This window comes from Pinus tabuliformis, chromosome 5_1, assembly GCF_031772625.1.
Source record: "Pinus tabuliformis cultivar Carrire ecotype Pingquan chromosome 5_1, CPIR1, whole genome shotgun sequence".
NCBI lineage: Eukaryota > Viridiplantae > Streptophyta > Pinopsida > Pinales > Pinaceae > Pinus > Pinus tabuliformis.
Window position 1 is genome coordinate 720433935 of NC_142305.1, and position 13739 is coordinate 720447673.

At 37.7% G+C, this 13739-nt stretch overlaps 1 protein-coding gene across 2 annotated transcripts in view; it reads left to right on the forward strand.

The window, feature by feature from the left end:
* LOC149166945 (choline-phosphate cytidylyltransferase 2-like) overlaps positions 1-13739 on the forward strand; it is a 156648-nt gene that overhangs the window by 47037 nt on the left and 95872 nt on the right. For both annotated transcript variants that reach the window (XM_089432831.1, XM_089432830.1), the window contains exon 4: positions 7277-7372. In XM_089432831.1, the coding sequence (XP_089288957.1) occupies positions 7277-7372 (96 nt within the window). The remainder of the gene's footprint in view (positions 1-7276; positions 7373-13739) is intronic.

Consider the following 13739-nt stretch of genomic DNA (forward strand, 5'->3'; position numbering starts at 1 on the left):
TCATTGGGAGCTTAGAGAGTGTTGAGTTTTTGTTGGAGTAGTCATCTTAGAGGCTTGGAGTTGGACTTGGCGCTATTTTGGAGATAGTTTCATTGTTTCTTGCCCTCAAGGAACCATGTTTTTGAGATCAGTTGATGCATCTGATAAGGTGAAGGATGCAACCCTTCTATTTGAGCTTTTGGATGAGATTATTCAGGAAGTGGGGGAGCAAAATGTTGTGCAGGTCATCACAGATAATGCCTCAAACTATGTTCTTGCTGGAAAGATGCTTGAGTCCAAATATAAGACCATATTTTGGACTCCATGTGCTATACATTGCATAGACCTCATGCTTGAGGACATAGGCAAAGTGGAGTGGGTAAAAAACACTATAGAGGAATGATCGTGATGAGGTATGATCATGTTGATCATTGATATGTACCAGTAAAGTTGTAGTCTTGTAGTAGACTGTAGGCCAATGGCCCCATAGCTTGTTGCATTGTTTTTGGACTTTATAGGCCATTTAGAGCCTCATTGCTTATGTATTTTGTCGATGATATGTATTGCACTTGGTTCCATTTTGAGATATTCACCTTTACATGGTATATAAATGAGCAAACTTTGCATATTTTGTCTCTATTGGTTTGGAATCATGGTTTTAAATCTTAAAAATAATTTTTTTCATTAAAAATTATTTATTTCATGTATTTTTTTAAAAACCGGTTCATTGAGATCTAACTAGTCTTGGTTTGAAACCCGGTTTATTAGGTGGACCGGTCTGTTCACTAGTTTTGGTTTTTAAAACTATTTCGGTATTGAGAAATCTAGGGCATTGGCATAAGATGATTTCTCTTCTATTAGTGACTGTTTGTGAATGCTTTTTACTTGTTCCGATTAGGATCTTCTTCATGTTAGATTATTAGTATTCTTCTTCATCAAACAGTGACTAATGCATGAACATAAATAGACTAGAGACACAGCGTGCAGGGTATCAGCTAGGGCCAAAACCTCTCACTCTTTAAGAGGAAAACCCACATAAATTCTTATTATAGAGATTCCAATTGATGAATACCAAGACCAAGACCCTTGACCTAGTAGCCACTCCAAGACCAAGACACACGTTCTCTTGACAGTCCTCTTCTTGACTCCACTTCCACCGAGATCTTCATCATTGTTTGGATACCGAGATCTGCCTTGACACTGAGATCTTTCATTCTTGACACCGAGATCTTCACCATTGCCTTGACACCGAGATCTTCACCACTGCTTTGATACTGAGATCTTCACCATTGATTTGACACCGAGATCTTCACCACAAAGATAATACAAATTGTAGTTACAACGAACTGTTATGTTATTAATGAGATCTTACTGCACCGAGATAGAGGTATACTTCACTGTTCCTTCACCGAGTCCCTTTTCTTTGATGATTGTAATAGAGGTCGAACCACAAAATCTTCACAGCTATTGTTCTTATGAAACCATAGAGAGGCTTCTGAATTTCTTACTGCAATGATATCTAAATTTACTTGACTGTGACTCACCACCAAAGCTAGTGATCCGAATTGCTTGATGACTGTACTAGAGGTCTGAGCCCATCACTGTTCTCCATCCAAAAAATATCTAAGCTGTTGACAGTGATCATCCTCCGAAAATCTCAGAGGAATCCGAACTCTCTTACTGTGCCAAAGATCCGATTTTTATCTCTGTCTTACCCATACAAAAACACAGAGATATCACCAAACTGTCTTCTATACTTCATCACCGAAACTTCAGAAGAAATCCGAATCTGTGTGCTTGACTAATGCGAGGTGCCTTCACACCTATTTATAGTGGTTTGCTTGTCATATTAAGCCGACATGAACCATGTGAACCAATGTGACTTCATAAGGTAGGCCGACGTGATCTTTACTTTGTTTGGAGGCCGACTTCAAGAGAGGAGAACCGTGCTTGTCTTTTGGAGGGCTTTCTAGACACTTAATTGACTCATATACATTTTACACATGCTCAAGAAGAACTCTTCATACATGACATTAATTTCTTTGACCTTAATGACAAATCCTAAGGCTCTTAATGGGAGCCATCTAAAATAAAATCACTTGTTCATGAAACCCATGAAGCAAGGCTTACAATAATAATTTTATTTTTCTTCATTACATCATTTACAAGAGTCACAATTACATGTCATTATGAAGACCGAACCTAGTTACACTTTTCAACATTTGGAAGGTGAGGGGATGCATTGGATCTTATACAAGATTGCAGGTGGGTCTTCATTTGGGGTTTGGTCTCCCTATACGGGGTCCAAGCTTTTTAGAGGGTCATATTGGCATTTGTAGTGTGAGCGTTGAGAGGCACGGGTCTCTACCATAGCAGAGAGCGGATTGCCACTTCATGAGATCCTTTAGTTTCACTCATTGCTTGCTCGTGTTCCACCTATTGGACAATGATGATGCACCTAGACCACCTTGCCCAGCCGGCTCCACCCCTACACCACACACTTGGCAGCTGATCTAGGGTCCAGATGAGGATTTGTCTCGTCATATGATACAATGGGAGGGCTCGCATCGTTTTTCCAACCCTAACAGATGGGATACAGGCTTGTTCGATCCATTTGGAGACCCATGAGGATGTTTTGTGCCCCCATAGCCACTTGGTGACACCATAGGTCATTTGCTTAGATATCAAAGGGCCACCCCCTTTATCACTATGTTTGGAGCCGATTCATTCGTCTTGGCAGGCATTGGACTCCACTAGGCCTCCTTAATGGCCCTTTGACCTATTGTATCTATTATTTTGCCCTCTTGAGAGGCTTATTTTTGTATTATGGAGCTATCCTGGTGGTCTTATGACCAAGGAATGTTATTTTGCAGATTATTTTATTAGTTGGGCCATTATTAGGCAAATCAAACCCCTTAGGGAGGATATATATTGTTGTGATGATCATTTCATTTGATCAACACTTGGATTTGGACTTGTTTTTCTTCTTGAGAATTTCACTAGCCTTATTGATGGACGAATTGGAATCTTGATGCATTTCGATGTTTGGAAGAGCTTGTCTTTAATCTTGGAGCTTCAATTTTTGTCTCTATTGATGATTGGAAGATTTCACTATTCTTGTAAGTGTCTTTTCATGGTTTATTTCTCATGTCTTGCACTTGTATAATGTATGGAAAATTTTCGCTCATGAAGCTGGTGTAGCTACCTTAAATGAAATGCGAATTTGTTTACCTTGTCTTTGTGAGGGCTTTTTCATATGTTCATGCAAAGTATAGTGAATGATTGTCCTAGGGGTATATGATTGTTCATAATTGCCTTGATAAGTCATCAATTGCAACACCAAAGAAGTATAAAATTCCCCAGTAACCTAGTTGCTGCTTCTAGGGCCATGTGAAGTTGTTGGGGAACTCCTTGATTGGGCATAAGCATCTCTAAACATTGAATCTCATTGACTCCATTCTCCCAATAGGCCAGGCACTGGTGTAGTCCTAGGTGGTCACCAAAACGAACATCTTTCTCACCTCTTTTTCTCTTTCTAAGCCCTAACCCTAGTAGGCTTCCTAGGGCATCACACAAAATCCATTTTAGCCATCCAAAGTTGATGAAACTTGGTCAAGAACTGCGTTGGTGTGTCCTCGTGAGGTCCTCCAATTCTCAAGCCATTTCGGCGGTGGAATCTCAAGTCATCCCAAGCCTTGGCTCAGGAACCATTTCTCCCTAGGTTTCCTTTGGTTAGTTGCTTCATTAAGGGTCATTGCATTGAGAATCCAAGTCAAATTCTATCTCTTTGATCCTTTTTTCCTCCCTCACTTGGTCAGGTCCATTTGTGTGAAGTTCAATCCCAAACCCTTGACTTCGTTTGGGTCCACTAGGGCTTCATTGTGGTCCCGCAACCTTGTTACTCCTTTTTCACAAGGATTGCTTAGAAACCCTATTCTTTTAGGATTCTTAGATCTCTAAACCCTAGGTATAGGTCCCCTTTTAGCCCTTTTTGGAGAGCCATCCATCTTGCTTCAAAAGCAAGCAATCCCTATTATTAGAGTCTCTCCTTTGAATAGGCTTTTGGAATCACTACCTTTACACCATTGATATATTTCCCCTAGTGATTTCCCAAATACCAGGACTCCTCCCATCGGTGAAAGTCCGTAAAGAGTAGGGAGCTTTCACTAAGGTGATAGTGGGCTATTGCTCCATTGTTGCCACTTGACCTTGTAGTTGCTCTCTAGGAAGCCCTCCTTGGACCCCTGCTAGTTTGAGTGGCAACAATGGGAACCTATGTTTCTTCTAAGTACTCAACATATTCTCTTCCACAGCCTCTGCAGCACGTTGCCATCAACAATTGATACACTTTTCTAAGCGATTTAGTTTTTTAAATCCCACTAGACTTCTGCCTGAAATTGCTGGGTTCTTGCCACCACGATTTGAGAATATCCTTAGTAGGATTCTTGAAATCACAATACCATCTTGGGCTGAGATAATCTTGAGGTGGGTCCATCTTATAATATACAACAATGTCCCTTGACTGGTATGATGCCAATGGTGCACCATGGATGCTTTTGAATATCATATTCTCATCATTAGTTTGCTGTAGGATCCTTTCAATAGTCTCAGCACAAGGAAAGACAGGTGTATGAGCTGCCAACTTATGAAATCGATACTTTTTAATATTAATACAAACATTACGATCCTCTTCATCTCCTGGAATCTCCTTTCTTGAGAATGCTCTATATACTTCTGGCCATGGTAAAGGCACTGACTTGTCTATGTAATAAATAGTATCCTTAAATATAGGAACTCTATTTCTTGGACTTTCAACCACCTTCTCAATACTACTGTCTGCCACATCTGTCACAGGTCTTTTCCTTGTAGTTAGTGCCACCTCTTGTGGATGATGATATACTAAAACAATGGAGATCAACTGTGCCTGACATTTCAAAAATGTTCATTGCAACATCCATTGTTAACCCAAAAACATAAATTTGTTTACTATTATGTTGAGTGGTGCAATCTATAAAAACACAATGCGTTGGTCTTAGTCGCAGTGTAGGATGGTAGAATGCGATTAGCGCAATCACAATTTACAGGCTGAGGCTAGACTCTTTGGGCATAGTCGGGATTAGCAGTAGTAGAATGCAATGAAGAGGGGTTAGAGACTAAATTGCGCGAATGCGATAATGAGAGTTGATTATCAGTATTAATCGCAATCAGGAATTGCAAGCTCGAGTGAAATCTATTAAGCGCAATCACGATCTATAGTGATAGAATGCGATCAAAAGGGATGAACAGATAGGTTGCGTGAATGCGATTGTCAGGAGTAGAATGCGATAAAAGGAAACAAATATTCAGTGTTAATCACAATTGCAAATTTTAATGAGTAAGAGCGATAGAAGAAAGAGTGGTTAAGGTTAATCGCAGTCGCGAGTTGCAAGGGCAAGGACTAAGAAGGAAAGTTATCGGCGACGGGAAAAATCGTAGTAGATGAGGGTAGAACTTTACTACACTAGATTGCGTCGATGCAATAGAGCAAAGTAGAAAAATGGCTAATGATTGAGCAAAGCAGAAAAATGGCTAAGTGTTGAACAAGGTCAGGCTCAGGTGGTATGAAGAAAAGAGTTTGAAACATTGCCTAAATGTAGGTATATATACAATTGATTATGAAAATGCGAAATGCCATGGAATGTGGAAAGACACAGACACAAAAGACAAAATTGCAGAAAAGAAAGGAAAGATATGCCACCTACCTTAGTCCAACACTCAGTCTCAATTGCAAGTCGCAGCAGTAGAGAAATATCTCTCGGAGAATTTTGTGTTGAGCACTCAAAGGTTTTAGAGCAAATGGCATGGTGAAAATGACATGGGGGGGTGCCCATATATATAGATTTTGCTCACACGTGTGATGATAGGTGCAATAAATGCGCTCTTGCAAGAGGAAATGCGACTTGGGTTAAGGTAGCGTGAGAAACTTCTTTAGTGCATTTTAGCCTTGCGAATTGTGATTGCGCAGGCTAGGTTGGGAAACTGTGCGGAGTGAATTGTAAGTGCAATGTGCGATTGCGACTAGTCGAAAGTTTCTGAGCTAAGATGCGATGAAGCTTTATGCAAGATTTTGCCAAGTAAAAGAGGGTTAGAAAAATTTAAGGAACTTATTCCTTTAAAATTTAATAATGGGGGGACTCCGAATTTTTAAAATGTCGAAAATTTGGTGGCTGTTTCAGCGACTACAACAAGTTCTCAACATCCTTAACTAGCTATATAGCTATTTCAAGAATGCCCATGAGATATTCCCCTTGTTTGAAGAGAGTCCATATGCTCATCAATGGTGAAAGTAATGATTGGATGCTCATGACCTATTGAGGAGCATCTAGACATTGGATGCTCTTCTACATGCCATGTAATGCTTAGACATTCTTGCTTGGATGGAACACATTTCAGGTTTTGAAATAAACTTGTAAAAAGGTTTGTCTCATTGAGCAAGCCCATTTCATATCTTTGTAATTTTTTTGAAAGTTCAAATAAATGAATTTTGATTATTAATTTTGTATTTAATGTTTCATTTTCCATTGTTCAAGATGTTTTTTTCATTTAAATTTATTGTCTTCAAGAAAAATTGCATTTGATGAACAAGAGAGAGTTTGATACAAATGAGCAATACTTGGTAGCCTAAGTTACGACCAATCTATGACTAGTTATGACCAATTTTCTTATCTCCATTATCCTATCTTGCACCTAAGCTAAGGTGTCCTAGGCTTTGGTTGTGTTCATGGCTTCTATGATTTTTTGTTACAACTTACCTATGCAAACTTTCTACCATAGAGAAATGTAATTTATATGCTAATTAAATGAGATAAGTGTGTTGTGAAATTTGTTTGTTGCTAAGTATTTTGATATACAAGAAGATAACATTTGCCAATAAATATATAATAATATTATATTGTTGCAAAATTAGCATTATGGAATATATATTGTGCTTTAGATGGTTGGGTTAATGAGTTTGTCTCATATGCTCCTTGGGTGATTAGTTAGGAGTTCATTGATAAGTAGGTGGTTTAGAGTTTTTTCTGTTTTTATGGCTTGTACTACCCATTCTCACTAATGTGAACTTTCTCCCACATGAAGATATAAAACATATGATAACTAGATTGCATGTACTATGTAGGGTTACATGAAATGACTTTGTTGTGATATTTGTCCGTAGTTTGACTCTTAGTATATAATAATATAACTTTTATCATGAAATATTTCGTAATATTATATGGTGAGAAATTAACATTGTAGAATATGTTTTTTGTTTATACAGATGGGTTGATGAGGTTATCCCAGATGCTCCATGGGTGATCACTCCGGAGTTCCTTGATAAATATCAAATTGACTATGTAGCCCATGATGCGCTTCCGTATGTCGTCTTTCCCTTGGCTCTCACTTTTGCTAAATGTGTTGATTTGAAATTATAACCATATAAGGGATGTAATATAAGATGTTGGAAAGCACATTCTCTCTTTCATTTTTCTTCTTGTGATTGATATCTTTTCATTCCTACATGACTCTTCAATTAATGTGTTAATGATAGTGGACACTGTGCTGATGCTTGTTTCTAGATTTTAGTGCATTTGTAGATTTCAACTTCTTATCATAGTAGGTAATTGTAGATTTCAGCTCCTTATCATAGCAAGACAATGAAAGACATGCATAGAACATATTGCAATAGATATTTAGTTATGAGAATGTTATGGAAAACTAGACATTGGAGGGGACAAATGGATATGACATATGGGGAAAACATGGGGACATTAAGCAAGTTTGGTGGACAGTTGAAGAGAAGATATGATGATTTTATTGATGCCTAACAAATGAACAAAATATAGGTCAACAGGCCTAAAAATTACAAAGAATAATACTAATTTGTAGGAGTAAACAATCTTGAAAAGATGAAACAAAATACAATAGGATCAAATGAGAAAACATGATTGGAATATGACATAAAAACATAGGGACATCAAGCAAGTTTGGTGGACAGTTGAAGAGAAGATAAGATGATTTTATTAATATCTAAGAAATGACAAAATATAGGTTAATGGGGCTAAACATTACAATGGATAATAATAATTTGTAGGGGTAAACAATCTTGAAAACATGAAACAAAATACAATAGGATCAAATGAGAAAACATGACTTGAATATGAAATCAAAAAGAAGAAAAAGGAGAGAGTGAAAAAGATCAAATAGAAGTGTTTAAGAGAGAATGGAGGGGTAAAGGGTGAGGAGCAAGAAGTATTCTTCACAAAGTCAAGCATTGGGAATGATTTAGTGGACTATCTAGTGATGTTATCTAGGGAGCACCTAGGGATGAGAGGGCTTAGTTGGACGATCTTGGTAGGCACATGATAAATGTGAGCAAACCTTATCCTAATAGTCGAGGCCAAAGAAAAGGATCTTGTGATATGGCTCTAGCCCATGTTAGGTTGTTGATCTGACCTATCTAGAGGATGGAGTATGCTTAGCTCTCATGGGAAATACTTGAGTGTACTTGAGGTGTATGATAAAATTCCACCTCCTTGTTATCAACTCAAAAAAATGCTCTAAGTAGACGACTATCTTAGGGCTAATTGCTTTTGAAGGATATCCAAGTAACTTGTATACATTGTTGTTAAATGTTGTCCTTAATCCCCTTGATGAAGGGGAAGAAGATGGCTAAGAGCATCCATAGAATAGTTGAAGGGGGGAATACATTTACATTGAAGTAGCAAGGAGGATTCAAGGAACCAAACTCTTCCTTGTCTTGCGAGGGCGAGGGCAATCTTCATTCAAGAGCAAAGAACTAGGTAAGGATACTTATTTTTTTGGGTACTAAATCAACCATGGATCAAACCTTATGAAGAAAGGAAATTGGTCAAAAAATACCCATGAGGCATGTGGGATGGGCACTAGACTTGCACAATGGCTTGTTGTATTGTTCACCCATCGAATCAACAATTGTAGCATGGGACACTATATTGCCTCAATGTGGACCCAATCAACAAGCAGTGTGATATGGCCCTAGAACAAAACCCCACAGAGAATAGTTGGCTTGATGGTTGTGTTGAAAAGAAGTGTCTTAGCTAAGATGTCATGGAAGTGTGGAGAAACGTTGGTGCACAAACATGGAGAGAGACCTAGCGCTTTGCAGAATTGAGGTTGGGACATTGGCCATAGATTGAACAGAGGCACTATGAAATGGACTTCCAAACAAGTGTAACTTGTGGTGATCTCAATTTCACATCCTTTGTAAAAGAAAAGAGAATATGATGTGGTATTCTAGAAGCTTTAAATACCATGGCCTTAGTCTTGCTAATGTTCAACATCAATTGCACGTGGTCACAAAAATCAACAAAGCTTCAATCTTTCTAGCTCGAACAGGTGCTTCTGGGTAGGCTAGGTGTCAAGCATGTTGAAGATGTCCAAAAGTCTCTTTAGGTACTTGCTCGTGTTGAGTAAGTGACTTCTATGATCTCTTTCCTAAGTTTAACTTAGGAAAAACACATTGATTAATTTATTGATTAATGTTGGCGATTGGGCTAAGGTTTTCTGATGAAAAGTAATTTAATTTACTTTAGTGAGTTAGATCCAGTGTTACTTGGGAGTGGGAGCGAAAATGGGTGCGGGAGCGACATTTTCAGAAGCTCCCGGTTTGGGAGCGAATCTCGGAGCGTTTTATATATATATATATATATTTTATATTTTGATACATATATGTCAACAAAAACATGTAGGATGACGAATTATATATAAAAAACATAGATTGAACCATATAACACCAATCATCTAGAAGTTATAATTTTCATCAACCACGTCCACAAGTTAGTAATATAGTAACATACAACATATTGAATCTCATGATTCATCAATCTTAAAGTTTCAAGCTTTCAAATTCAATATATAACATTTATCATCATTGATCACCAAAGTTGTACTTGTAAGCGGAGTGTAACCATTACAACAAATAATATCTAACATGAAATGAAATGTTATAAAATGAAATGAAATGAAACAACTTTCAACTTTCATGAAGCATCATATTCATAATTCATTACTATTGAGTTACAATTGCCAACTTCAAACTTAAATTGTCATATATATATATATATATATATATATATTTTTTTTTTAAGTATAGGGGGTTTACGCAGTGCATTATATTAGATATCATTTTTTGGGATTCAACTGCGTTAAGTAAGTCATTCACGTATGACCATTTCCACGAGAGGTAGTCGTAAGTGACTAATTTCTCATGATTTGAATAGTTCACTTAGCACTCATTGCATCGGGTGATGCTCATAGGGGTGAAGAAGTGGGATTGAAACTAGTGAAAATAAATCACATAGCGTCAATCGTCACTTCCGGGGCTTGCACCCGGTAACCAGGACTTCCCGGGAGGTCACCCATCCCAGATCGCCTCTGGCTCAAGCGCTCTTAACTGTGCTAGGTTATGTTGAGCCTTGAAATATACCTGATGAACTTTACTATATGATTGGCTGCTGTAAGTGGATCCCCGTCAAATATTGGCACATCCCTCATGTATTCCAGTTTTGGGTATTGTGGGATCCATGTTATATCCAAGGAAAAAAACAACTCACTCAACATTTTGTTGGTATTTATATATCAATGACATGGGAGTTGCCAGGGTGAATGAAAATTGCCTTAAGGAATGGTTGCTTCACCCTACAAGTATTGAACGTTGAAGCTCAATGAAAAACGAGGGCTTCGTTCTTCCAATGGAGTCACCAAATAAGGATTTATATTGTTATTAGGGAAGAAGGTAAATATTTGCTAAAGGTAGATTTACTTCTCCCTAGAAATGAAGCCAAAATGTTACAACAAAATCTAGCTGGCCTTGTGTTAGCCTCACTCTCTTAAAAACAATTATAAATCCAAATAAAATAATTAATTAAATTAAATCATGAGAGTTAGTTCCTCAAACTAGGGAGTTTAGTTAGGAGGAGAGATTCCCTCCAACTAGTTCTCCCAAGTTAGTGTGTAGTTGAGAAATTATCTTAACCAAAGGTGTCTAAGAGAGCACGCACTTTGAGACACTGTCTCTCATCTATTTATTTGTAACACTACATTCAATTATTTTAATGAGAGAGAATACCTGAGGAAGCCATGAGGCTGAAGCCTTTTCCGCCAATATTTTGTGTCTGGTTTATTATGTGTTGTTTATATATTTGTCTAAGTTAATTTCATTTTTCAATATGTGGTATTAGAGCCATGGTGGAGAGACTATAAATCTGTACATCAATGGAAAGTGAGCTTATCGGAACTGTAGAGTTTATATATTAATCTGTATTCTTCTTCAAAGAAAAGGGGCATCGTTGATCAAGACAGGGACAAAAATTCAAGAACTTGCTGTGCGAAAACCTGCGGAATAAGAGAGGAAGCAGAGAACGGGATCTGACGAGAAGAGTCTGTCAAAGTTGTAGAAATTTGACGGACGAGTCCCTCGACGCGCTCTCAAACTGTAAGTTTCTCAAAGAACTGACATTAAAGGGAATTTTTCTGTTTACGCCCTCCGGGCTCGCCAGAGTTGGTGAAAATTGTCCGAGTCTGGTTGCAGTTGGTTTCGAATTCGAAACCCATTTTCCTGATGCCGCTCCTCATATTGATTTTCTGCTTCTAATATTTCATATGCGAATTTTGCCAACTCATCACTGCATCTGTTCAAATTCCCGCTCTTCATGGCCCAGGTCTACTTGATCATTATATTCCAACAGATGTGCAATTCGCAGGTGCTTGTATTGCAATGTCCGTCTATTTATTTGTGTTGGATGTGCAGTCAAAACAATTTCAATCTCCTGTTCACAAACAACAGTGCGACAACTATAAATCTACACAATTGATGTTTTGCTTGCAACTTTACATTCCCTCTTGCACTGTATCCACTAATCCACCTGTAGATGCAACTATAAGTACCGTGCCATATCGCATGGTGTATAACTGGATGAGACCGCAAGGCTCAAATCTGCTAGGAACCAACATGAAATCCAGAACCTGCTCGAGATTTACACATTCTTAATCCTGTGCTTTCCTGTCCTTCTACAATTCTCGGGCGAGAGCGCGCCATTGTCATAAATATAGAGCATATAAAGGCCATTATTACTTCAGATAAAGTGTTGTTGAATTCAAAGGATCCTGTCATCGCTCCTTTCGCAGTTTACCTTTTAGCGTTGGTTGCCTGTTGGTTGTTGCATGCTGTCGCAATGGGAAAGTGGAACAAGAGATCCTGATATGGAAACAACCAACAACGCTAATTTAATAGCACATCCATTTTCCAGAGAATCAGAATCAAACAAATGTGAATGGTAGAGGTCTTCCGGAGACCCTTTTTCTCAACTGTGCCATTGTTGTAGTTGGAGTATTTGGCATGAATATTCATTTCTAGGAATTGGTGATCGAGGTGCTGGGCAATGCAAATCAGTTGCATTCTTTTTCAGAGAGAAGGTTGAGTCAAGTCGAGGCGCAAGTCAACCGTGCGGAAGAGCTGTCGTGTAGCGACCGTGGCAGAGCTTTCACTGTAAAAATCTACACTGTGGAATACTTGCCTGCGTGGAAGTCAAAGGCAAAAATTGCATACGTGGTTTTGTTTTCTAGGCATGAAGTTTACGGTTTGAAGATTTAAGCGGGCACATTTTTATATTAGAATATGCTTGAAAAAAGAAGAAGGTATAAACGAATGGTTTGAAGATTTAAGTGGGCACATTTTTTAGAATATATTAATTCATGCTTGAAAAAAAAAGAGGTGTAATCGAATATTTTAAAAATAGTGTAAAAAAATATTTTATGGAAAGTTTTAAAAGGGTGGTATGTAAAAGTGCTTTAATATATTTTGGGGAGATGTGTTTTTTAATGTAATTTTTTTGAGTGATAAGTGAATGTTGAGAGTTTTGAAGTGATGGTGTGGAGTGATAAGGTGATTTTTTTTTGTAATTTTGGAGCGATAAGTGTTTTGTAAATTTGGAGAGATAAGTGAATATTTTTACTTCTAGAAGGTTGAGTCAATAGTTATTTAGTTCTTGAAGACAGGTTATTTCAAGAGTGGATTCTCATTACTTGAGAAGTCTCAATGACGATGTTGTAAAGATAAAATGCTGATGTGCTCAATGCTTAATAAAGACATCTTTTTGGTGTTGATGTGTCCTAGATCTGCTCGAAACTGAATAATGGGATCTTAGGTACATCATTTGTATGTTTGTGATGGTGGGCATTTCTATTGCTTCATGTTTTTGCTTATGATTTGTGTCTAGTTTTGACACGTAAATGATCTCATTTCATGCACGCATAAAATACAATGCCAGCAAGCACAACACCTGTAATGAAATAGCTGCAAGGAAGGATAATTAAGCTCAACACATACAACAACTAATCAAAGTTTTCAACATCGACATTCTACCTCAACAAACAAATTCACTCAATACAATCAAGTTCATGAATCTGCAAACTCTAGCATTTCAAAGCAAAGTCTACATCACTACAATCAAGTTAATGAATCTGTAAACTTCAACGTTTCAGAGCACAGTCTACATCAACATTATTGAACTTGTAATCAAACTCAAATTACATTGAATTGTAAGGGTGCATTCTCGGTTGAAACCGACACCCAAGTCTTGAATTGAGTCAAATTGAATTCATTGTAGTGAGTCATTAAATCATTAAGCATTTTTTGGGTGCATTTTCGACAGTGTTCGACACCCTTCCTTTAAGTAGAATCAAGTGAATGCACGAATTTTAAC